The 25660-nt window shown below is 43.4% G+C and overlaps 2 protein-coding genes and 1 long non-coding RNA gene across 3 annotated transcripts; 1 reads left to right on the top strand and 2 right to left on the bottom strand.

The window, feature by feature from the left end:
* Positions 1–7586: 7586 nt before the first annotated feature.
* On the bottom strand, positions 7587–10717 carry LOC125544464 (GDSL esterase/lipase At5g45910). The gene is made up of 5 exons (XM_048708166.2): positions 10183–10717; positions 9849–10064; positions 9606–9757; positions 9251–9524; positions 7587–8099 (listed from the first exon to the last, which is right to left on the bottom strand). The coding sequence occupies exons 1-5, from the start codon at positions 10700–10702 to the stop codon at positions 7864–7866; spliced, it is 1398 nt and encodes a 465-aa protein (XP_048564123.1). The 5' UTR covers positions 10703–10717; the 3' UTR covers positions 7587–7863.
* Positions 10718–15840: 5123 nt separating this feature from the next.
* Positions 15841–25018, top strand: LOC125544463 (uncharacterized). The gene is made up of 3 exons (XR_007299497.2): positions 15841–16368; positions 20240–23403; positions 24088–25018. It is a non-coding gene; the product is annotated as an uncharacterized LOC125544463 (long non-coding RNA).
* Positions 17449–24627, bottom strand: LOC125544462 (ABC transporter B family member 5). Its single transcript, XM_048708165.2, has 12 exons — positions 24262–24627; positions 24128–24182; positions 23211–23386; positions 22702–22923; positions 22374–22612; positions 20546–21071; positions 20199–20472; positions 19464–20097; positions 19152–19380; positions 18780–19046; positions 18427–18690; positions 17449–18194 (listed from the first exon to the last, which is right to left on the bottom strand). Exons 1-12 carry the CDS (start codon positions 24625–24627, stop codon positions 17550–17552), a joined length of 3897 nt encoding a protein of 1298 aa, XP_048564122.2. The 3' UTR covers positions 17449–17549.
* Positions 25019–25660: the final 642 nt, after the last annotated feature.

The raw sequence follows: 25660 nt of genomic DNA, 5'->3' as shown, positions 1-25660 counted from the left end.
GGAGGAGTCCTACTCCTTCCGGGAGTAGGACTCCCCCCCCCCCAATCCTATTCCAACTAGGATTCCCCTAGGGGGGAAAGAGGGAGAGGGGTGGCCGGCCACCTCTCCTAGTCCTAATAGGACTAGGGGAGGGGGGAGGTGCGCAGCCCCTTTGGGCTGCCCCTTTCTCCTTTCCACTAAGGCCCATGAAGGCCCATATGGCTCCCGGGGGGGTTCCGGTAACCTCCCGGTAACCCGGTAAAATCCCGATTTCACCCGGAACACTTCCGATGTCCAAACATAGGCTTCCAATATATCAATCTTTACGTCTCGACCATTTCGAGACTCCTCGTCATGTCCGTGATCACATCCGGGACTCCGAACAACCTTCGGTACATCAAAAATGCATAAACTCATAATGTAACTGTCATCGTAACCTTAAGCGTGCGGACCCTACGGGTTCGAGAACAATGTAGACATGACCGAGACACGTCTCCGGTCAATAACCAATAGCGGGACCTGGATGCCCATATTGGCTCCTACATATTCTATGAAGATCTTTATCGGTCAGACCGCATAACAACATACGTTGTTCCCTTTGTCATCGGTATGTTACTTGCCCGAGATTCGATCGTCGGTATCCAATACCTAGTTCAATCTCGTTACCGGCAAGTCTCTTTACTCGTTTCGTAATACATCATCTCACAACTAACATATTAGTTGTAATGCTTGCAAGGCTTATGTGATGTGTATTACCGAGAGGGCCCAGAGATACCTCTCCGACAATCGGAATGACAAATCCTAATCTCGAAATACGCCAACCCAACATCTACCTTTGGAGACACCTGTAATGCTCCTTTATAATCACCCAGTTACGTTGTGACGTTTGGTAGCACCCAAAGTGTTCCTCCGGTAAACGGGAGTTGCATAATCTCATAGTCATAGGAACATGTATAAGTCATGAAGAAAGCAATAGCAACATACTAAACGATCGGGTGCTAAGCTAATGGAATGGGTCATGTCAATCAGATCATTCAACTAATGATGTGACATCGTTAATCAAATAACAACTCATTGTTCATGGTCAGGAAACATAACCATCTTTGATTAACGAGCTAGTCAAGTAGAGGCATACTAGTGACACTTTGTTTGTCTATGTATTCACACATGTATTATGTTTTCGGTTAATACAATTCTAGCATGAATAATAAACATTTATCATGACTATAAGGAAATAAATAATAACTTTATTATTGCCTCTAGGGCATATTTCCTTCATTAGGATCATTACAATATAATCTAGATTATTGACTCTAGTGCAAGTGGGAGACTGAAGGAAATATGCCCTAGAGGCAATAATAAAGTTGTTATTTATATTTCCTTATATCATGATAAATGTTTATTATTCATTCTAGAATTGTATTAACCGGAAACTTGATACATGTGTGAATACATAGACGAAACAGAATGTCCCTAGTATGCCTCTAGTTGACTAGCTCGTTAATCAAAGATGGTTATGTTTTCTGACCATAAACATGTGTTGTTATTTGATGAACGGGATCACATCATTAGAGAATGATGTGATGGACAAGACCCATCCGTTAGCTTAGCATAATGACCTCTAACTATGAGATTATGCAACTCCCAAATCCTGGAGGAACACCTTATGTGCTATCAAACGTCACAACATAACTGGGTGATTATAAAGATGCTCTACAGGTGTCTCCGATGGTGTTTGTTGAGTTGGCATAGATCGAGATTAGGATTTGCCACTCCATGTATCGAAGAGGTATCTATACCTCTGGGCCCTCTCGGTAATGCACATCACTATGAGCCTTGCAAGCAATGTGACTAATGAGTTAGTTACGGGATGATGAATTACTGAACGAGTAAAGAGACTTGCCGGTGACGAGATTGAACTAGGTATGATGATACCGATAATCGAATCTCAGGCAAGTAACATACCGATGACAAAGGGAACAACGTATGTTGTTATGCGGTTTGACCGATAAAGATCTTCGTAGAATATGTAGGAGCCAATATGAGCATCCAGGTTCCGCTATTGGTTATTGACCGGAGATGTGTCTCGGCCATGTCTACATAGTTCTCGAACCCGTAGGTTCCGCATGCTTAACGTTCGATGACGATTTGTATTATGAGTTATGTGATTTGATGACCGAAGATTGTTCAGAGTCCCAGATGAGATCACGGACATGACGAGGAGTCTCAAAATAGTCGAGAGGTAAAGATCGGTATATTGGAAGGTTATATTCGGACACCGGAATGGTTCCAAAGTGTTTCGGGTATTTTCCGGAGTGCCGGGAGGTTACCGGAACCCCCCGGGGAAGTAATGGGCCTTAATGGGCTTTAGGGGAAAGGAGAGAAGGGCCTCAAGGGGTGGCCGCATGCCCCCCTCATGGCTAGTCCGAATTGGACTAGGAGGGGGCAGCGCCCCCCTCCTTCCTTCTCCCCTCTTCCTCCTTCCCTACTTCTCCTAGTTGGAATAGGAAAGGGGGGGAGAATCCTACTTGGACCGGGAGTCCAAGTAGGACTCCCCCCTATGGCACGCCCCCCTTGGGCCGGCCTCGTCTTCCCCCCTCATTTATATACGTGGGAGGGGGCACCCCAAAGGCACACCAAGTCTTCTCTTAGCCGTGTGCGGTGCCCCCCTCCATAGTTACACACCTCGGTCATATCGTTGTAGCGCTTAGGCGAAGCCCTGCGCTGGTAACTTCATCATCACCATCAACACATCGTCATGCTGATGAAACTCTCCCTCATCCTCAACTAGATCAAGAGCTAGAGGGACGTCATCGTGCTGAACATGTGCTGAACACGTAGGTGACGTATGTTCAGTGCTAGGATCGGTTGGATCGCGAAGACGTTTGACTATATCAACCGCGTTACTAAACGCTTCCGCTTTCAGTCTATGAGGGTATGTGGACACACTCTCGCCTCTTGTTGCTATGCATCTCCTAGATAGATCTTGCGTGATCGTAGGAAATTTTTGAAATATTGCGTTCCCCAACACAAGTTGCCTTCCTCCTCTTGGCCTTTTAAGGCCCGTTGATATTTAATTTAATATAAAAGCCTTCTAATAATTACTAGACCCTTTTATATATAATTAAACATAACCAAAAACATTTTCCTCCTATATATTATTTATCGGTATTACCCGATACTCTCCGGAACCCTTTCGGTGACCCCGAAACGCTTTTGGATCCTCTCGGGACTGTTTTGAATATTTATGAAACAATGCCACAAATATATTCTCATCACTCCCATCTCGCTAACACTCAGCAGATTGTTATTTCCTTAAGCTTGTGACCCCGTAGGTTCGGTAACTCATAGACATGAACGGAACCCCTTCGTTCAATGACCGATAGCGGAACCATGGGCGTCCATATCGATCCCTATGAGCACACAATGATATTCGAGTGAACCTTTTGGTTATCATGTGATGTTCCCTTTGCTTCATGATACTTTACAATGCTCGGGGTGCATCGATATCCTCCCGAGTCATACACATGCTCATTATACCGTTGATCCCCTTACCGGTATTGTTCTTCTTTCTCGTTGAAATGTTCTGGCATCCCCCGTGACATAATCACCTGTGTCTGGCCAGACAATGATGGATGCCATCACACCGAGAGGGCCCTAAGAATATCTCTCCATCATCATAGGACCAAATCCGACTCTCAAGCTATCCAGTCCCTTGTCAAACTTCTCAATGTACCAGTAAGTTGTCGTTATGATCACCTAGTTACAGATGATGTTTGAGCAACCCCCAAAGTCCACCGTATGGTAGGAAGTGATTAAGATACTATCATAGTCTGAGGAACTAAAACACATGCTAACACTCTGTGTTATAACAATTGGTTACAAACGATATTATCTCAAAGTATAACAAAACAAGATTGGGTTGATTCGATATGATTGTTCTTCTAACGTCATATTCTGAATGCTGTTTCAGGACTATCATTACACTTAACGATATCCTGAGATCCAGAAAACATGATGGCCAACAACACTTGATCCAGTCTTAGAGGCAAGACCGGGAACCTTTATTTTACTTTTAATCATCTCACACGTGCATATGAGTTTTCCATTGAATCACATATTCTAGAATCATAGCAGTTATAGCATGAAATATAAACTCTTAATTATGAAAATGGAAATATAATAATACAGTATTATTGCCTCTAGGGCATATTTCTTAAATTTACTACTCTTTGATCAAACATCAATGTGTATTTACTTGTGCCACGAAGGTACCCGACGATACATTGTACAACCTTCTAGTATTCTTTGCTCGGCCTTGACATAAAACGGCTCACTGCAATAACCGCTTGAGCAATTTAGACATGTGCAAACCATAGCATACAGCAAGCTGCCAACTGTACAATCATAAGGAACTTTAGACATGTACTCTTCCTCTTTATTTGAAGGGCCCCATGAAGTAAACAGATTAAAATGTGATGTAAAAGGAGTAAAATTGGATTTGCCTGTGACATGTGAAAGTAATGTTGAACCTTTTTACATTTACTCACTTACCCTACACCTCAGTGTTGGGAAATGTAGCATGCAATTTTCAAAAAAAATCCTACACTCACGCAAGATCTATCTAGGAGATGCATAGCAACGAGAGGGGTAGAGTGTGTCAACATACCCTCGTAGACCGAAAGCGGAAGCGTTTGACAACGCGGTTTATGTAGTCGAACTTCTTCTAGATCCGACCGATTAAGCGCCGAACGTACGGTACCTCCGAGTTCTGCACACGTTCAACTCGATGACGTCCCTCGTCCTCTTGATCCAGCAAAGGTGTCAATGAAGAAGATGAGTTCCGTCAACACGATGGCGTGGTGACGGTGATGGTGAAGTGATCCACGCAGGGCTTCGCCTAAGCACTACGAAGATATGACCGAAGGCGTAAACCGTGGAGGGGGGCACTGCACACGGCTAACAATTGTTGGTGTGTATTATAGGCGCCCCCTCCCCACATATATATAGATGGGAGGGGAAGGGGGACAGCCTTGGGGCGCCCCAAGTAGGAGGAATTCTACTTGGGGCCTGTCCAATTTGCCCCCTCCCCCCTTACCATGTTTTCCGGAGGGGAAAGGAAGGAGGAGGGACGAGGGAAGGAAGGGGGAGGACGAATCCCTCCCCCCTCCTTCTCTCTTCCCCTCTTTCCTTCCCCTCAGGTGCGGCCCATATGGGGGGCGCGGCAGCTCGTGCTGGCTGTTGTGTTTCCCCTCTTGGCCCATTAGGCCCATATCTTTTGTCGGGGGTATCCGGAATCCCTTCCGGTGACCCGATATGTACCTGGTACCCTCCGGAACACTTCCGGTGTCCGAATACTATCGTCCTACATATCAATCTTTACCTCTCGACCATTTCGAGACTCCTCGTCATGTATGTGATCTCATCCGAGACTCCGAACAACATTAGGTCACCAAATCACATAACTCATATAATACAGAATCGTCATCGAATGTTAAGCGTGTGGACCCTAAGGGTTCGAGAAGTATGTAGACATGACTGGGACACCTCTCTGGTCAATAACCAATAGCGGAACCTGGATGCTCATATTGGCTCCTACATATTCTACGAAGATCTTTATCGGTCAAACCATTATGACAGCATATGTTATTCCCTTTGTCCATCGGTATGTTACTTGCCCGAGATTCGATCATCGGTATCTTCATACCTAGTTCAATATCGTTACCGGCAAGTCTCTTTAATCGTTCCGTAATACATCATCCCGCAACTAACTCATTAGTCACTTTGCTTGCAAGGCTTCTTATGATGTGTATTACCGAGTGGGCCCAGAGATACCTTTCCGATACTCGGAGTGACAAATCCCAATCTCGATCTATGCCAACCCAACAAACATCTTTGGAGATACCTATAGAGCATCTTTATAATTACCCAGTTACGTTGTGACGTTTGATAGCACACAAGGTATTCCTCTGGTATCCGGAAGTTGCATAATCTCATAGTCGAAGGAATATATATTTGACATGAAGAAAGCAATAGCAATAGAACTGAACGATCAATATGCTAAGCTAATGGATGGGTCTTGTCCATCACATCATTCTCCTAATGATGTGATCCCGTTCATCAAATGTCAACACATGTCTATGGTTAGGAAACTTAACCATCTTTGATTAACAAGCTAGTCTAGTAGAGACTTACTAGGGACACGATGTTTTGTCTATGTATCCACACATGTATCAACTTTTCGGTTAATACAATTCTAGCATGAATAATAAACATTTATCATGATATAAGGAAATAACAACTTTAGTATTGCCTCTAGGGCATATTTCCTTGCCGGCGTGCCGATGGCGGCCCTCGTCGCCACGGCGAGGCTCCGTTCGGTTCCATCCAGCTGCGAGGTTGGGGGACGCAACTTCCGGTGAAAATCGCGCCGACTTCGGTCATGGAGGACGATGGCGGCATCTATGACGTCGTTCCCTTCTCGAGGCATCGTTGTTGCAGGTCGTGGCACCCTACTCGTGATACTCCAGGGAAAACCCTAGATCCGGATCTACCGGATCGGACGATGATGGTACCTTTGATGTCATTGTCCCTCCCGAGGGCATTGTTTTGGAGCAAGTGCTAGTTGGGCAGGACAAGCAGAAGAACGGTGCCGCATACACCGCAAGGCCGACGGCGGATCCCGGTGGCATGGTGCTGTGGAGGTTCGTCGACGGGCGTGTGTGGACGGACGTGCATGATGATGGAGTTGTCTGGCGTCGTGGTGGCGTCGACGGCGGGCCAGGAAAGGTCGATGGGTCAGTTTCTACTCTGGAGATGGACCGGTGGAAGATGGCGGCGGCAGTCTCTGAGAGTGCATCGGTCCGGTATGGACCCAGTCCCGGTGTGTGGATGGGCTGGGGCATCCAGGTTTAGATGTTAGGGTTTGGTGCGATGTCCGTTTGGTATTAGACCTGGATATTCGGCACACCTTCATCAATGGGATAGGAGTAGCAACGGGTGTTGCCTAGATGGTGGCTTTAGGCTGACTGATGTATTATTTTGTATGGCCTCCGTAAATAATTAATAAAATGGCTGCATGCATCGTTTAAATGCAGAGGCCGGGGGTCTATCCTCTTTTTCCCAAAAAAAAAGTGAGAGATGAAGCCTACCTAAAGACCTGTCAAGGCGGATGTCCATACCCAAATACTTCATCTCAAACTCACTCTTGAGCATGATCTTCACCTCATCAATAGGAGAACGGCTCTGTGGCGTCCGAGAAATAATGACCGCAGCAGAGAAGAATGAACACGTCGTGTTCTTTCGTAGTTCATTTTCCTTCGAGATCCAAAGAGTGTGGAGCTGCTATATAGGAAACGTGCTTTGGAGCTTGAGAAGGAGATAGAGCGTGATCACGTAATCCTGGTAACATACTGTAACATTCTTCAAAACCATAGTACTACATAACAAATGAATAATGTTTTTTTGCGAAACAAATGAATAATGTTAACCGGACCATTTTCCTTAATAATTCATAACAATTAACATGAGAGAAACATCTCATCGCAGCAAAGCACAAGATTGATGCTAGTTTGTATGCAAGAATGCACACATGAGAAAGCCAGAAGTACTCCAAAATTCTATCAGTATCATATTTCGCAGAGGCAATATTGATTGGTAATCGTGATGTTCATTACATTTTACATTTATACCACCTCACAGATAAAACAAATCATGCTTTTGGTATCCCCTATTTCACCTTTGTACCCCACTTGCAATGAATTCAATCAAATGAAAATATACACGTATGAACCATTGGGACTATATGGAAGAACTACTTTCCCTTGTCCAGTTTAGTGTGCTATTCTCAGACGCTCTACACGTGCAACAGCAGAGGTGGAATGCTCACGAGGACTGAACAATCGGTTGGTCTGCAAAAGGGCCATATAGCCAGCCCCTGGCGATATGCCCATAAGCAGCCTCCGTCAAGTGAATACCGTCCCAGCTCCAGTGGGTGGTTGGGTCAGCACAAGCGGTGGCACCAGGCTCCCCGCATTTGGCTGTCACGTTGAAGTTGTAAGCGGCTTTGGCAACGGACCCAGGAGCCCCACAGCATGCCCTAGGTAACTGCTTGTAGAATCCTGAATTATAAAGAGGAAATGGTTAGGCCCCTGCATTGTGCCATTCTCATCAAACAATAAAGCATCCGCATACTTCCGATTTAGTAGTTGAGACAGAAACATCATCCCTGCCAGCAAGATCAGGTTGGCAAAGGCATGCATGCCCTGAGAAAGTACAGGGTGTACTTTCTGTTACAAGGCAACACTGAAATGGAAACTCTAGAGGACGAGTACATGGGATCTAGATATGGCAGGGACATGTAGTCATGTATTGACAAAATGCGCTACCATCCAGTACTCTAAACTAATGAAGATCTTCTTCGAAAAGAGAAAACTAGTAAGTGAAAGATACAAGCATAAATCATAACGAAGGTTAATTGCCAATAGGTGAAGGCATACATTGGGAGAAGTATACACAATAAAAAGGAAGTGATTTTCTGATACAAAAAAAAACACGTGTTTACAGTTCATGGAGTACATATGCGTTTTGAGTTAAGGTTATAAGGATATTACAGTAACCTGTACAACTCATACGCCAGCATTTTACTGTACTAGAACACTAAATGCAAAAAACGTGAGTCCTTTAGCCTAGGTGGGAGTACGGGCAGGTTGTGTAAGTTCTGATTGGAGTAGATGATCTAACCATCCCAACTATTAGCCCCACATGACCACTAAACAAGACAGCTACCAATTGGACGAGCTTTGAAGTACTAATTGAAGTGATAGCTAGTACTTCCCCTTTACAGACTAGATAAATGATCCTAGAGCATCGGATTAGCAACCTTTGCTTCTAATATACTCTGAACATGGGTGAAGGTGCTTGAGTTGATATTCTGGCTGCAAGTTGTGTTGGCCATTTTTGTATTATATGCTATGTGCTCCAATCCAGGCGAAAGCATCTCTTGCTCTCTGCCCAGATCTGAACTGTCTAATTATTTATAGTATTGTGTTCCTTTCAAGGCGAACGGAAGGAAATCGCTGACTGCCTAACAGTTGACTTTACACCAGACAAAAATAAGCACATGCACACTAGTAATTAAGATCCATCTACAGTAATTAGTAGCACATCAGCAACAACATATGCATACTACAACCGGAACAATTTGTAAATCACTAAATTCTGATGCTTCGTGAGTTAGCTATGGCAAAAGTCGAGGTGTTTGAGAACTAACCAAACTTCTCAGGCTGGAGCATGAACTGGACAACTGGCGTGTAGTAGTCGCCATATATGATCCGCACATTGGGGTGCTTGGGCCGGAGCTTCTCGAGTGCTCTCTTGAGGTGTGCATTGTGCACCCATGAGAAGGTGTTGTACTGACGGATGCACCCGCTCCGGGCGCCATACTCGTGGGCTGGCATGTCGAGCATGTTCAGGTACACGGGGAAGCACCCAGTGGGCATCACCCCTGGCACGATGAGATCCACTGCCCCCTCGGCGATCAATTCCTGCACCATGCCGTACATGAGGAATCGTGGTTGACAGCGAGGAAACAGATATGTGAGTAACAAGGAAGAAGCAATGGCTACCTCGACGCCATCGGAGATGCCCTGGATGACATCCGGCATGAACTTGTACGCCTCTGAGAGGCCCTTCCCGGCGAACAGGGGCGCGTTGTAGTCGTTCCCACCGAACTCACCGACGACGAACAGCGAGTTGGCATAGAACTCCTTGCATTCCTCTGCAGAAACATTCCCAAATCACCAATTAGTTGATCACAATCCAGCACGTATATGGCTGCAAAGGCGCGATTGCTTTTGACGTTTGTTTACCCTTGGTGCCGTTGCAGAAGAAAGGCTTGAGGTCACGGAACCACTGGATTTGGGTCATGAGGGCGCCGGAGTTCCAGACGACGGCGCCGAGGCCCCTGGCCTCGAAGTAGGGCGTGTCGAGCGCGGTGGCGCCGGTGATGGCGAAGTTGGCGCCGTGACTCAAGTCGGAGCGATTGGCCTTGGACGGCGGCAGCAGGGGCAGCCCGAATTCCTGCGCTGCAGTTGCGGTGGCCGATCGAGCAAGCGCGTCAGGACAGGACCCACCGAATCTCGGAGGCAGAGGAAGCAAGCAGCCAAACCAAAATCAAACACGGCAGTCAGTCAGTCAACTCACCCAGGTGGTCGATGACGAGGCGGCCGTCGGAGCAGCGGCCGGTGGGCTTGCCGAAGTAGGTCTGGCCGTAGGGCAGCCTGGCGGTGGCGAGGATGTCCGGCACGCCGTTGGCGATGAGGTTGCCGGCGTCGGCCAGCGAGTCCCCGAAGTTGAACAGCGCCCGGTACTTCCCCTTGGCCTTCCCCTTGGCCTTGGCCGCGTCCGCCTCCCCGGCCGCCGACGCCGCGAGGACTACGACCGCGAGGAGAACCGCGAGCGCCTCCCTTCTCCCCATGCCGGCCGCTCCTTGGGTGTCTGTGGGTCGCTCGGTTCCACGCGGGGCGGGCGAGAGGAGGAAGAGAAGCGGGAGACGGAAGACGAGGTGGTGGGTCGAACCGCTCGCTCGGTCGTCGCTGTTTGTAGGAGAGGGAGGGGGACGCGGTGCTGCCTGCTGGCGCGGCCGGTGGCGGCTGCTCGTGTGGCGCTTTCCCCGGTTGCCGAATTTTAAAACCACACCAGCAGGAAAATGACAGTGCGCCATCACCCACCAACCACGAACCAATCGTGTTCCGTTCCCGTTCCGAAAGAGAGAAAGAGGAGAAAAATAGAAGCTGGTGGCACCAAATGGGTCAAATACAAATCGGGCTGGGTTTGGTACGGAATATTGGGTTAGGTGGATAATACCTTTCTCTACCGCCCGCGATGCACGGTGACATAACATGGGATCAGAAAAGAAATGGATCCTCCTAATCTCTCGCATGCAACGGTAGGTGGGAAGTCAGCAGCCAGCCAGCGCCAAAGACCCAGAGATGCTAGACTTACGGACGTATTTCCGCAGAATTTCGGTTACGGACGCACGGAAGAGTTATAGTTGGAGAAGATTAAGGAGAAGAGGTCCCACCAGCGAAAATCAAGGGGGTTGATTGGCGAGAGAGCAGTCCGTGAAGGCAGTCCGTACTAGAATGCCGTAAGTGTAGCATTTTTGGCCAAAGACCAAACGCTTCCAAAGCAAAGCAAGTTGGTCTAATTATAATCATCATATAAAAAATACGGGGAACGTTCCTACTCCTACTCCACTCCACCGACTGATTTCTCACGCCGCGCCGTCCGATCTCCGAGGGCTCGATCCCAGCGCATGTGCCTGGTCCCCGGGCTGCCCACCTTGCCCATTTTTTCCTTTCTGTTTTTGGTCTGCTTCTCTTCCCTTTCCACACGGGTCGCTACCGCATCGTTGCGCTACAGTAGTACTAGTAGTATACCACGACAAGCCGTAGCCGTTGGCTCCTTGCTGCACTACATACACTTGTATTTTTTCTTTTTGTGGGTACATAGACTAGTATACTATACGTAAAATGCCATGGCGAGTTGTTGTGCGCCGTTAGATCCATCGACGGCGATAGTCTGGCAGCAAGGCAACTGACTGACAATGACGGTGGTGTTGGCCATTTTTTAAAACTCTTTGATGTTGCATCGGTTGTTTGGACATGTTGCAACTACCTATGATTTTTTCTATGTGTCGCATGTGGCTAATATTTTGAAATAGTTACTCGCAATTTTTGTTGTTGTAATAGTTTATTTGCAAAGTGATTTTATCATTGTGTTCTTTCACGCTTGATCTGTTAACCTTGTTATTGCTTCTTTTTCTGCGGGGTGTTAACCTTGTTATTGTTGTATATGTTGAAACCATTTTTAAATACTTTGTTTCATAGAAGAAGGATTTATTGTATACATACACCTAATTACAATTTCCCGTTCGTCAACCTATAGCCGCTTCAAAAATGACGGATCGTCCCTGGAAGCAAATAAGTATTGTTTTTTCAAACGAGGCAAAAGATTTGCCATTTTTATTGATTAAGAAAAAAAGTTTGAGGGACAGAACCCGCAACAGCCGAAGCAAAACATATAGCTACTCTCGCGGCATAATATTACACAGCCGCTTAGCCCCGGCTAAGGCCCAGATACAAGCTCCGTCCTTGATGATGCGCACAATCACCGCCACCGGCGACGCCTTGGCCCTGCAAACGTGTGCATTTTGCTCCTTCCAAATCTCCCAACTAACAAGATGAAGCAATGAGGCTAGAGCTATCCTTGGCCGAGCATTGTTGGTGAGGTCGCCTTCCCACCAAGATTTAACTATGTCGAATTAATTGGTGCCAAGACGCGGTGCTGACATGCAGATCAAGCCACGAGATCACATCATTCCAAACACGCATGGAGAAACGGCATCTGAAGAGGAGGTGGGCTGCCGACTCGCGCATCTGATTGCACAACGGGCATCGGTCGCAGTTTGGCCACCCAAGGCGCTATCTACAGTCCAAATTCTATTATGTGTGACCAACCAAGCAAATAAGTATTGTAACGGTTCATCCAATTTCAACCGGTTCTACAATAAATTAAATTTGAAGAAAAATAAAAATAGTAATTTAACGACATCAAAAAGACCAAGTAGACATGGTGATGGTGGACGTCGCTATGCTGCTGCAAGCCGGGATGCGCATGTTGAAGTTATTAGCGTTTAGCTCGTTTATTATTTTCAATAATTCCTGAAAAAATCAAAGGCATGTATGGCCCATTTATGCATGATAAAAGAGTGTGGAAAGTTTAGTAGTCCCAACTGTGAAGGGTATATTGAACCAACATATAATATTGGTTTCTTTGCATGCTACCAAGAGCTTGAGAAATGATATATACGCGTGCTCCTTCTTCGTCGCTCGCCTCGCCATTGTCACGCCTCGCAGACATTTCATATATCGTGAACGAGTTGAGTCGGGCTGTGACTTATGCCACGGGGACGAGATGCTACAAACCGGCCGTCGCTGCTGCATATGCCGGGGCGATCGATGGGCTCCAGACGAATCACCCGTATATCAGAAAAGAAATCAATCCCCATGTTTCCCTCTAATAATCTCTTGCAACGGTAGGTGACAGGTCTGCAGCTAGCCAGCACCAAACCAAACCAAACCCTTCCAAAGCAAGTTGGTCTAACCATAAGAAAACATTGTGTAAGGAAGTGGTTTCCTCTCGAAACGTTGTTGTCATTTGTCAAATTGTCAGTTGTTAGAGAGAAAAAAATACAGGCTCTGGTTTTTCTAGTTGTATTCGCATGTGCACCTCTTTCCAAGAAAGAAAAGAAAAGCAAACCACAACCTAATCTCGTAGCTGTGGTGTGGCCAAATGATTGAGGCATGAAACAGATGCTTTTTAAGGGCCAAAGGTTGTGAGGCGATGATGAGATCCTGGTGGCAGCAAAATCCCTCTCTTTCTCTCACACACTCACACAAACTTTCATAACAAGATATGCACGTGTATGAATTGCAATTTTTGCATCTTAACAATAATTGGAGGAAGTTGTTAAAACTTATCAGTGCCACTTGCCGGTATAGTTCTACAATCTTTAAACTTGGTAGGATCATATTTTTGACAGATTCTTGGGCCCGGCGATTAACGGGGATCCAACATCTATAATCCAAGGATGGCGTCGGGTAAGTGTTTAGGTACATCTTGCCGATTTTGACCAATCTACTCTGATTTGCCTCGTCGCTCAAACTGGTGCTCCGAAGCTGCTCCGGCGGCTCTCTCCTTGATCCACGCCCTCTGAAAATTCCTCACCATTCTCTCTCGCACTCCCTCCCTCTCTCTCTAAGAGTTCTTGTGAGTCGGATACATAGCTAAAAGCAACAACAAAAAAGTGCGCGCTACGCAAAAGAGGGACCAAGCATTTGCTGGCGCGCTTGCTAACCACTAGACTACTCCAGTATTCTTGTCAAAGCTGAGATAGATGGACCCTTTCATCCTTCGAAAAAACCTCATAGCCTTTTCACGCTCTCACGAAACTAGTTCTAATAGTTTGGACATACTTTGTTGGTTGTCGTATGGTTTCAACATTAAATAGTTTAATATGTCATCTAACAACAACTGTTTGCAAATGCAGTTTGATTAGATAACTTAATACAATTTTTAGTCGATTTTTAACCCAAAAACGGTTATTGTTTTTTAGAAGCTGGATGTTTTTTAAAACCTATTAAAAATAGAAAATATATTTTAGAAAATGTGTTCAGTATTCGGTTTTTGGCTAGTTTCCCGTATAAACTGGTCAATTCTATTCTTCTTAATGAAAAGGCAGAGCTCTTGCCGGTTGCTCGAAAAAAATATGTTCCGTGTGTGTTTTATAAAAAAGTCCAGTATATATTAAAAATTAACCATATATTAAAACAATGTTTAGTGTGTATCAAAAAAATGTTCGTCGTCTAATTTAAAAAGTTCATTGCATATTAAAAAATGTTCAATGTACATAAAAAATGGTCGACATTATATTATCATGTTTAGTGTGCATGTATATGATAATTTTCAGAGTGTACTTCTGAAATCTTCAACGTATAGTAAAAAGTTCAGTATGTATTTGAAAAATATGTTCACCATATATTAAAAAAAGGTTTACCATATATTGCAAAACCTACATAAAAATAGAAGTGTGCAAAAATAAAAGAATATGAAGAAAACCAAATATCTGAAAAGAAGATAAAAACAAAACAGAAAACACACGTAAAGAAACGAAACAGCTGAAAAAGTACGGTCGGTCTGGAAGCCAACTTCAGCAAAGCTGATCATCGACCGGCCAGGATGTGTCTGAAGCTATAAGATTAGAAGTAAATTTGGCTCTGTGTCAGAGGGTGTTTGTTTTCAGAGACTTATTGGTCTAGGGATTTAAATAAGTCTTTATGAGTCCCATCTAAACCAAACATGAGGGACTTATAGGGACTTAAAGTGGGCATTTGGGACTTATGAAATAAGACTCTCAAGGAGGGACTTATAGGGACTTATAGTTGTAATATGGTCTTATAGAGACTTATAAGTACCAGTAACCAAACAGGTAGGGACTTTTTACGGACTTGGGACTTATAAGTTGGGACTAAAAAAAGTCCTAGGACTTATGAACCAAACAGGGCCTCAATCTGGCTCTGCTTAGACACAAGAGCTGTAATGGTGTACTGGTCGGCACGTTCGTGCTGTACGTGGTTGGTCTCAGCCGGATCAGACCAAAAGCTCGTAGCTGGCGAGTTTAATGAACACTCGATAGCTCGACTCATTAATCTCCTCTTTCGCTCTTGAATAGAGTCAAACATAAGTTTCAACTCATTAAACTTAGCGACCTTAATGAGCAAGTTTCATAATTAGCTCATTAAGCTCATTAATACATCGCAACGCATATTTGTATGTTAAGTGACAAAAATTCTTGGCATTTCAACCCATCTATTCCATCTAATTGATCCAACCTAGCCCACATGAGACAATAACTAAGCGAGGGAGCTTTTTGTACTAGTTTTTAGCCTTTTTTCTCTACTTTATTATTTTTGGTCATTTTTTCAATTGGTATTCCAAAAAGCCAAAATTATTTGATTTTTTAAATAAAATATTTTTTATAGATGAATATTTTAAAAAAAACTATCTATATTTTTAAGTCTAGAATATTTTTATTTTTTGTGAACATTTGGCAAAAATATAAACATTTTAAAAGGGAAAAGAAAAGGCAAAAAAATAAAAAGGTAAGAAAAGCACAAACAAACAAAAAGAAACTGATATGGAATAAACAGAAAAACCAAAAAAGAACCTTTCAAAAGGTCCCTAAAGGCCGGGAAAACCAAAGCCGCATTTTTTTGAGCCAAAGAAACCCAAAGCTGTAACCTTCCTAAAACCGGAATCCTCTAGCACCAATCTCGCTAGCTAATTGGCTGGCCCATCAGTACACTTTCTGTGCGGTTAATCAACATTTTGTTGCAACGAGCACCAATAAATTTCGGTACATTTTGTCGTTGAAATATGAACTTATTTCAAAAAACAGTTTTGCTAAAGCACAAAATAATAATACTTTTGCGACATATTTCAAAATAAAAAACATTGTACTACTACTATTCTAGCCGGCCCAGCTACTTGCCCATCTATTACGGCCCATTCGCCGTGTCGTCTCCTTCCGTTCTGCAGTCTGCAGCTTCCCACGCACACACAGGGAGAAAAAAAACACAGGACCGCGTCTGCAAACACCTTTGCGGCTAGCGCAAGCGGCAGCCCGCGGGGGGCTGGGGAGCCGGGCGCCAAGGCAGGGCAGGACCTCAGCCCGCAGGAGCTCCCCGGCCGGCCGACCGGTCCGCGACCTGGGCATCTGGGTGCACGCATCTCCACATCGGCCGCTGGAGGGCCAAGCCGCCACAGGTATATCTCTAAATCTCAAACTATTTTGCTAAGTGACTAACACTAATAGGTAGTTTATGAACTGCTAGTCGATCCCGGGCTTAGAATACCAATGTAAGAATAGAAGATTATGCCTCTGAACTTAGAAGTGAATCGGAAAGTGCGTATTTGTTGAATGGGCGAAACAAAGCTATTTAAAAGGAGAAAGGAGGGTAAACACTATCTAAAAGCCTCTCTGAAAAGATTCAGCTCATCTCTAGCCAAAGCAGCAATTACACTATCTAAAAGCCTCTCTGAAAAGATTCAGCTCATCTCTAGCCAAAGTTACACTATCTAAAGGCCTCTCTGGAAAGATTCAGCCCATCTCTAGCCAAAGCAGCAATTACAAAGCCTCTCTGAAAAGATTCAGCTCATCTCTAGCCAAAGCAGCAAATCTTTTCAGAGGCTTTTAGATAGTGTTTATCCTCCTTTCTCCTTTCTTCTTTCTTGTCTGTTTTGCTGAGTCTGTGAGGCCACATTCTGTGTGACACCCTGGGATCTTTGATCCTTTTCTCCTTTCTTATATTGATGCATGTTATAGTACTAATAATTGCGGTAATTTCAAACTTGCGGCTGGGCACTTGGGAATACATTTCCCTTTTTATTGTTGTTTCTCTTGTACTGATGTATTGTTGTGTGGATTCAGAATACATGAGACTATTTTTTCTATGATGATGCCGATTTAGTTTAGTCACCATTAACTTTGAGCCCACCCTCCATTTTCCTCTGCGTTCGCCACTTCTTGTATGTGTTTGTAGCCAAATGATATTTGCTTGAGTATGCGAGAAGACTATCTGTAATGCTACGTGCGAGTCGTTTGCGTCGAACCTGCAGTTTTTGTGAAGTAGCACCTCAGATCTCGATTTCTTTAGGGACGGAGGTAGAAATCCTGTCTCTTCTTCCTTCTATCATATTGATGCATGTTAGTATTTAAAGACAACTATTTAATGATGTTGGTCTAATCTTCTGTATTATCAGTTGCTACACACATAGTTGTTATTCTCATTACTTACCATGCTCATAGGTCTTCCTTGCAACAAACCGCTAACCTCTTGCATTCACTTCTCAAATAAAAAATCATTGTATTGCATGGTGAAATAGTTGTACTAGGAACAAACAAATGCAGTAAGAAAAAAAGAAAAAAAGTCAAATAATACACAATTCTACTCGGAATTTGAGCGGAGTTCTACTAGTGAAGCATAGACTCCACCCTTGATTCGCATCAGGGCCTCATGCTTTCCCTTTTCTGCAATTTTGCCTTCCTTGAGGACTGCAATCATATCAGCCCCTTTTATTGTGGAGAGGCGGTGAGCCACCACTATGGTGGTCCTGCTCACCATGACTCGATCCAATGCATCTTGAACAATGCGCTCTGATTCCGCATCCAGGGCACTGGTTGCCTCATCAAGTAGTAGTATCTTCGGGTCCTTTATAATGGCCCTTGCGATAGCTACCCTCTGCTTCTGTCCACCAGATAGTTGCACGCCTTTCTCGCCAACCAGAGTGTCGTATCCCTGTGGCAAGCTTGATATGAACTCATGAGCATTTGCTGCCTTGGCCACAGCTGTGACTTCTTCCTCTGTCACTTCTCCGTGTTTCCCATATGTTATGTTTGCACGGATTGTGTCATTGAAAAGTACTGGCTCCTGGCCTACCAGCCCCATCTGATCCCTCAACCAGCTAATTCTCAAGCTCTTAATTTCGACTCCATCTACTGAGATTCTACCAGAATCAGGATCATAGAAGCGTTCCAGTAAAGCAATTATAGTGGACTTGCCACTACCACTTTCTCCAACTAGTGCTATGGTCTGAAAAAGGAAGGAAAAAGTGTCAACATAGCAGTTTTTGTGGTTCTGAATGATCATATGTGAAATAAATCAGCTGAAAGCTTCTTATATTGTAACACTGTAACTAGATGCATCACCTGTTTTCAAGTATTATTCTTGGTTTTATGAGGTGGTACTTTAAGTTGGTTATCTGAATGGAAAACAATTGGGTGCAACAATGATAAACAAGACTATTAAAGGATGCAAATCATACCTTTCTGGAAGGAATGTGCAAGGTGAAGTCACTGAATATTTGGACATCAGGGCGTGATGGGTACTTGAAACTGACGTTACTGAAATGAATGTCGCCAGTGACATTTTCCAATACCAGGCCCTCGTCATTACTTGTGTCAATTTTCGACTTCCTGTCTAGAATACTGAAAACAGAAATGGCTGAATCCCTTGCCTTTGTTGCATTAGATGCCAATGCACTTGCCTGCGAAACCCCAACAGCTGCCAAAACCAAGGCAAAGAAAACCTGAAAAACATCCAATGCATTTGTGACTGATTATTAAAAGTTGATACCCATACAGAAACTGTAACTCGAAATGATTTAGGATCTCTTACTTTGAAAACATCTGCAAAAGTAGTTTTTCCCTGACGTACAAACTGTGCACCAACATAGAAACATAGAGCATATGTAAGATACAACACTAAGAATGAGAAACCAAAACCAAGCCCTCCAACGATTCCACTTCGAATTCCCTGTTTCCTTAAAGCTTCACATTTCTTGTTATACGTTGTAACCACTCTTTTCTCTGCACAGAAAGATGCTATAGTTCTGATACTACCAACAGCATCAGTTGCAACCTGACTTGCATCTTCATACATCTCCTGCACAATAATTGAATATATTATTGTGATAGTCGATTCCAGGGTCCTTAGGATTGCTCATCCTGAATCAAACAGGAAGTAAATTTTAGAGTTGTTATACGTTACCTTAGCTTCTTCACTAAACCCTTTCAAGAACTTCACTTGAGCATAACCCTGTGCACCCACTAAAGGAATGACACAAGTGATAATCAGTGCAAGCCTCCAGTCCGCCGTAAATGCTATGACAAAGCCAGTGATTAGTGCAGCTGTAGACTGCACTATAAGGCCCAGGTTATCTCCTACTAAGCGTCGAACATTTAATGCATCAACTGAGAGTCGTGTACCAAGTGCACCACTGTAAGTGAAAGCAGAATCTTAGCATCTGTGTAGATCTATGTATGAGAAGATAAAGTAATTGAGACCATTTGAATATGTTACCTGGAATTTGAGGGATTATCGAACCAAGCAACTTCCTGATGAACAATATTTTGAAATGACAGAGTACGAACACGCTCTATAAGCTTGCCACCAGCAATTCCAAACAAAAGGTACTCTGCTGGGATTGCAATGAATGATGCAAACCCCAGAACTACAGATATCAATGCCCAAAAGCTAGAATCTTTCCGCAGCTTATCTGGTGGCTCGTAGAATGATTTTATAACGCCAGACATTAGTATGCCAAACAATGGGAAAATGACTCCATGCGCCGATGCTGCTATAGCACCGAGCAGAAGAAATGGTACCTCCGGCTTGTTAAGATAAAAAAGACGTCCAATTGGTGCTTTCTGAAGGGTCTTCCCATTGGAAAGGTCGTCTTTGTTCTGTTCACCTGTGATTTCATCCTCATGCAACTCAACTGATAATCCTAAGGGGTTCTTGAAGGAGTATCTGTTGCTGTTGCCAAAAGAATCTTTAGTCATTGACCGTCTATTTGACAAACTAGTGCTTTTTGATAAGGAATTGGGCACTCCAGAATCCTGTATTTTACGTCTTTCATCACCACGAGTTTCTTGTAGCCTAATAAGCTGTGAGTAAGCTCCATTGGGATCCTTCATTAATGCATGATGAGGACCTGTACACATAGGATATGTTTGTGGGGTGAATGATTCATTATAGGTTGACAATAGATATATCTAGAATGGGAAAAATAATGTATATTCAAGAGATTCTAACCTTGTTCCACTATTTTCCCTTGATGAACAACTGTGATGCAGTCAACATTCCTTACAGTGCTCAAACGATGGGCAACGACGAGTGTGGTTCTTTGTACCATTATCCTATTGAGTGCCTCCTGAACTATCCTCTCAGATTCTACATCCAATGCACTTGTTGCTTCATCTAGCAAAAGGATTTTTGGATCTTTAAGGATGGCTCTCGCAATTGCAATTCTTTGTTTTTGGCCCCCAGAAAGCAGAGTGCCACGTTGACCAACCAATGTATCGTAGCCCTGGTATGAAATTAAAATGTTGTTAATTTAAAGTTCAAGAATTCATTTGAAGCATGCAATCTTATTTACGTACATTTGGTAACTTGTCGATGAAGTTTGCTGCATTTGCAAGCTCGGCTGCTCTCTTGATCTCTTCAAGTGTTGCCTCTTCTTTACCATAGATTATGTTATCTTTAATGGAGGTCATAAACAGCAATGGTTCTTGGCTAACAAGGCCGATCTTCCCTCTTATCCAATCAAGATTCAGATTCTTGATGTTGACTCCATCTATCAAAACTTCTCCAGCCTGTGGATCGTAGAATCTTTCAACTAGGCTGACAACAGTTGACTTGCCACTTCCACTCTCTCCAACTATGGCCATTGTTGTTCCACTGGCTACTTGTAATGACAATCCATCTAATATTAACTGCCCGGGTCTTGCAGGGTAGCGAAAGCACACATCCTTTAGTTCAACATCACCCTTGATATTTTCCATGATCATGCCGCTGGTATCATCTGAATCTATTTCAGGCTTCCTCTCAATCGTTTCGAACAGTCTGTATGCTGCAGATTGACCTTCAGCAATTGCAGAAATTGATGGTGTTGCATTACCTAATGAACTGTTACAAAAAATTGTAAGTGCCAGGCTTAGGACATTAACATACCATATGCAATGGTCGCCTTTTCTATTTCTTGGCATGAAATACAGTTTAAACTACTAGTCCTTCACATATGTATGCTTTGCTGAGGTAACATAAGATGAAGATAGAGCAATGTAAATAAAATAATTAGCGTCCTGTGGAGGGTTTGCAAGCTGGTTATCCGATGAATTATACTCATCTACTGAAAAATGTAAACCAACTAGTGATTTGATTTGATTCAAGTTCATCTGCTCATGTGTTGTAGGTCGAAAAGTTTATTGAACTTAGATAAGTGGCATGTAGGTACAGAGCATTACTAAATTAAATTTACGCATATCACATGCAACGTACTTGTAACTTCCAGGTGAATACTTCTTCGAAGCTTAAATTTCTCTCTGCCTTTACTTGTCTTCGTTTTACAATTCTAATGATACTATGTATAACTTTTACAATTTCATTTAACTTATTTTTTTAAGTAGGATTATTGTTCATACTTAGTATAAATAGTGTAGTTGATTTGTTTGCTAGAATTTGATAGTGCTATCTGCAATATATAAGCTTGTCATATTTATTGTTTGACGGAATGTTTTAGTTCTCACCAACACTAGAGTAATGATAATTCCATACTTAAAACATAATGATTGAATCTGAAGTAGCTTCGACAATATCTAGCGATTGCTGTTAGAGCTTTCTCGGGATTCATGGGATCCTGCTGTGAGGTTGCAATAATTGCAATTTACACCTGTTTCAAAATTGTACTTCCAGTGGTCGATTGGGTTGATCTTTTTAGAAAGACTTTTTTTTCATATATAATCTGATCCAAAATAAATAGCAATTTCGATCATTCTATTTTTCTTCTAAATTTATGGTACATTTTTTTAGGATTATAGTTGAATTTCTTTTACCTCAAAGGGAAGGAGTCACCTTGAATCTCGTGGGCTATTTGTATTTATAAAACAATTATTAGCCTTGAACTCAAGCATTACCAATTTACATTATTTACAACTAAACATAAATAAGTAAACAAGATTAGCTATCTAAAGGTAATCTCTGAACACTCCTTAAAAGGAACATCAAACTGCCATGTAAAGTTCCTTATATAATTTACGGAAAAATATGTATTCGCAGGTCATCCGTAAGAGAAAGGGTTATCTTGAATTTTAAACTTTGGTATATAATGTATATATTTCCTTCCATTCAAGTAGTCCTTCAATTTATATACAATAAATATTACTACTTCTCAGCAAAGGTATTTGCAATGTAAAGATTTCAGAAACTCACGTTGCGCCAGTCAGTACGGCAAACAATATAGTGAGGACCTTCCCTCCGGTATAACCTTTGTCAATGATCAGCTTTCCACCATACCAGAAGGCTAGACCATAACTGCTAAATAAGATGCAGAAGACAGAGCCCATGCCAAACCCATTGACAATGCCTTCCTCAACAACAGTCTTGTATGCATTTTTTATGAATTTATTGTACATTTCTATAGCTTTCTTCTCGCCATTGAAGGACACAACCTGTTTACACGAGTGTTGCTAAATTAATGTTTACCACAATTTATATGAACTGAGATAATTGATGAATAACTGATATAATTTGAACTCACTGTTCGAATAGATCCAATTGTCTGTTCAACTGTGTCTGCAGCATCACTATACGATGTTAGTCGCTTGCTGGAAACCCGGGTTAGCAGCTGTGCAGACACTGCACCAGCGATAGCAATTAGTGGTAGTGATGTTAGCATGACAAGAGTTAGGAGCCAGCCTTTTGTGAATGCTATGATAAAACCCCCAAAGAAGGCAGATGCGAGTTGCACAAGCTTCCCTGCCTGTAAATCAGAATGCACGAATGTCAGCACCGGCAGCACTAGGTGGGCTGCATAGAATGTACGAACTATGAAATACACTTAGGTAAGTAACACAAAAGCTTATGTTGTATCAATAAAAAATACTGATACTCGTGCCTGCGGGTCTGTGCGCACTTTGCAATGTGATGAAAAATATTGCAATTCTTCTTTATTTGGTACTACTCCCTCCGTTCCGAATTACTCGTCGCAGAAATGGATGTATCTAGATGTATTTTAGTTCTAGATAGGGAGTACAAAGGAAGTATTACCTTCTCACCAAGAGCATCTTGAATTATAACCGTATCGCTAGACATTCTAGAAACTGCTTCACCAGTTGTCATTTCTGTGTCGAAGAATGCAATATCCTGTCTCAGAACAGATTTCAGGTACAAAGAACGGATACGGGCTGATTGCCTTTCTCCTGCCATAGTCCAGCATGCCACCTCTGGAAGAAAATGAAGGGTGAGCCTTTTTTACTAACATCTCTACCATTAGCATATAATTTAACTAAACATATCCAATTATTAGGAATTCAATTGGTACTTCTCATGGAGTGAATACATGATAACTGATGACGATTGCTCTGTTATGATCATTATATCTGCATGTTCCTTAGCTAGAACAAATTTGTGTGTCATTTTTTATTAAGACGACGCTGAGAAGGTGGCGGCATCCACAGCTAACTAAACGCAAACGCAGCGCTATATGATTGCACATTCATTGATCACTACTGGCCAATTTTATATCTTTGAAATGCAGTTGAGTTCTCTCTCTCTCTTTTTTTGCGAAAGGAAATGCAGTTGAGTTGGTACTGAAAATTGACAAGTTTATAGAGTACCAGCTCTGCCCATAGAATTTTCATGGAGAAGTTGGTTTCCATGTGATATTAAATAACCTTGTTAATTGTCCTCTGCAAGTTCAGTTTATTTGAAAATGGTATATACTGAATGTGAGAATGGCGTTTTGGCTCCTGGGAGCACGCACTCCTGCATGAATATTAAACAAAAAAATATATACTAGTAAATTTTTGTTGGAATATTTTTGACATTTCAAAAAAAAAAACGCACCAACGGATTTCCGCTGAATGTGTAACTATCTTCTTGTGTGTACTATTGCTTGACATCTAATCTAAGGTTTCATTGACAGAAAACATGCATTCCAAGAATTGAATGGAAGTTCCACTTACGAAGAAAGGCAGCAACTGTTGTCCCAATGCCCAAATATATGAAGTTGAGAACAACCTGGAGATAAAAAGAATATTCTCTGTTAACTCAACTAGCCATTCTTCAAGTTAAGTGATCACCATAAGCCGTGGCGCACCTTGGTGACAGCACGGAGGACGGTGCTGGTCGTGCTCTCGCCGAAGGAGTTGATGACGTCTCCAAAGAGGACCGAGATGAGGGGCTCCGACACGCCGTTGCCCACCGCCCCGAGCGAACCGACCACCATGAGCAGCATGTCGAGGCGGTCGGCGTACCTGAACATGCCGAGCAACGGCACCTTCTCCGGCCGGTCATCTTTTGCGCCGTGGGCGTGGCGTGCTCCTTCTCCACTACTAGCTTCTGCTGTCGCGTCCATTTCCTGGCTGCTACTTGCTTTGTTGATGAGCCCAACGACGAGCCCGGCCGCACTGCGCTGTGTGTAGTTCCTGTCCCCGGGGGTGGTGGAGGCACTATATATACGCATCTTGCGGGCCGCCCGGAGTGCCTTTGACTGTTGGGCTGATTGGGTGCTCCGGAGCTGGAAGCGACCGGGAAAGTTTGCCATGGAAAATTACACGGACTATTGTTACGGCATGTGATTAATTATGGGAAAGTTCACAACTCTTGCTGCTGTAGGTGCGACAATTCAAGATTCATAGCGTACTTTTGTGCTTTGTCAGCGTAGTCAGTCGGATGGATTGCGTTAATCTTGTGGCCTGAGGTGCGCTAAGCTAGTTGGGCTCTTTGGTGTTCACAGATAATTACTCTTGGAAAAAAAGAAAAGGTCACACCACGTTTTACTTTTTGATTTGACAGTGTAGTATGAAAACGTCAAAAAACAAATATGGATGTATTCATGAGCGTGCATTTTTGGAGCACAGTGCCAGTGAGCACTTTATTTTGAATAGTTTGAAAACTATGTTTTGAGGTTTCAAAAAAAAGCTAGCAAAAGAAATCCTGCATGGTAATATGGATGTATACTATATGGTGTAAAGTCTGATGATGAAATAAGTTAACATGTGAGCTACATAAAAATGACAAGTTCATGATTTTGAAGAGGTGAAAAACGTTAAAAATCTATACGTTTCTTTTGGGGTGCTCGCTGGCACCAGTGTTCAAAAAAATAAAAATTGCATCGACCGTGGAGGATGGGCGACGGACATTTTGGCCGGGCGAAGGTTGGCTGTACAGACGTCAGCACACACGCTGATGCAGCAACTTGGGCACAACGTTTCGACCACACTATCCAGACACCTGGCACGGTTAAAGAACACGAGGCGTTTTGTTCCACTCTACTACTATGCCTGCTTCACATCCAAGTTACCAAGAAGGTGCAATCAGGAGTTCAAAAGAAAAAAAAAAGAGGAGCAATCAGCAGAGAAAATTCGTCCAGCTATTCTCGAGGGCCCATTGCACGTGTGGGCTCAAGAACGGACGGCAGGCATTCCTTGGGTGCCAAGCATGCACCCCGCACGTGGTCCCTTCTTTTTCCGGAGGTGCCGACCTAACTAGTCCAC

The sequence above is a fragment of the Triticum urartu genome, chromosome 3A, assembly GCF_056163025.1.
Source record: "Triticum urartu cultivar PI428250 chromosome 3A, HENAU_Tu73, whole genome shotgun sequence".
In the NCBI taxonomy this organism is placed as follows: domain Eukaryota; kingdom Viridiplantae; phylum Streptophyta; class Magnoliopsida; order Poales; family Poaceae; genus Triticum; species Triticum urartu.
This window is presented reverse-complemented; position numbering and strand designations above follow the sequence as displayed.

Bases quoted from the DNA above. Each gene is read 5' to 3' on its own strand.
- LOC125544462 (XM_048708165.2), bottom strand. From the start codon at position 24,627: ATGCGTATATATAGTGCCTCCACCACCCCCGGGGACAGGAACTACACA. The intron at 20,473-20,545 runs GTACGTAAATAA...ATTTCATACCAG, and splicing joins TCATCGACAAGTTACCAAAT to GGCTACGATACATTGGTTGG. The intron at 20,098-20,198 runs GTTAGAATCTCT...CTATGTGTACAG, and splicing joins AGGGAAAATAGTGGAACAAG to GTCCTCATCATGCATTAATG.
- LOC125544464 (XM_048708166.2), bottom strand. From the start codon at position 10,702: ATGGCGCACTGTCATTTTCCTGCTGGTGTGGTTTTAAAATTCGGCAAC. The intron at 10,065-10,182 runs GTGAGTTGACTG...CCGCAACTGCAG, and splicing joins CCTCGTCATCGACCACCTGG to CGCAGGAATTCGGGCTGCCC. The intron at 9,525-9,605 runs GTAGCCATTGCT...GGCATGGTGCAG, and splicing joins GCATCTCCGATGGCGTCGAG to GAATTGATCGCCGAGGGGGC.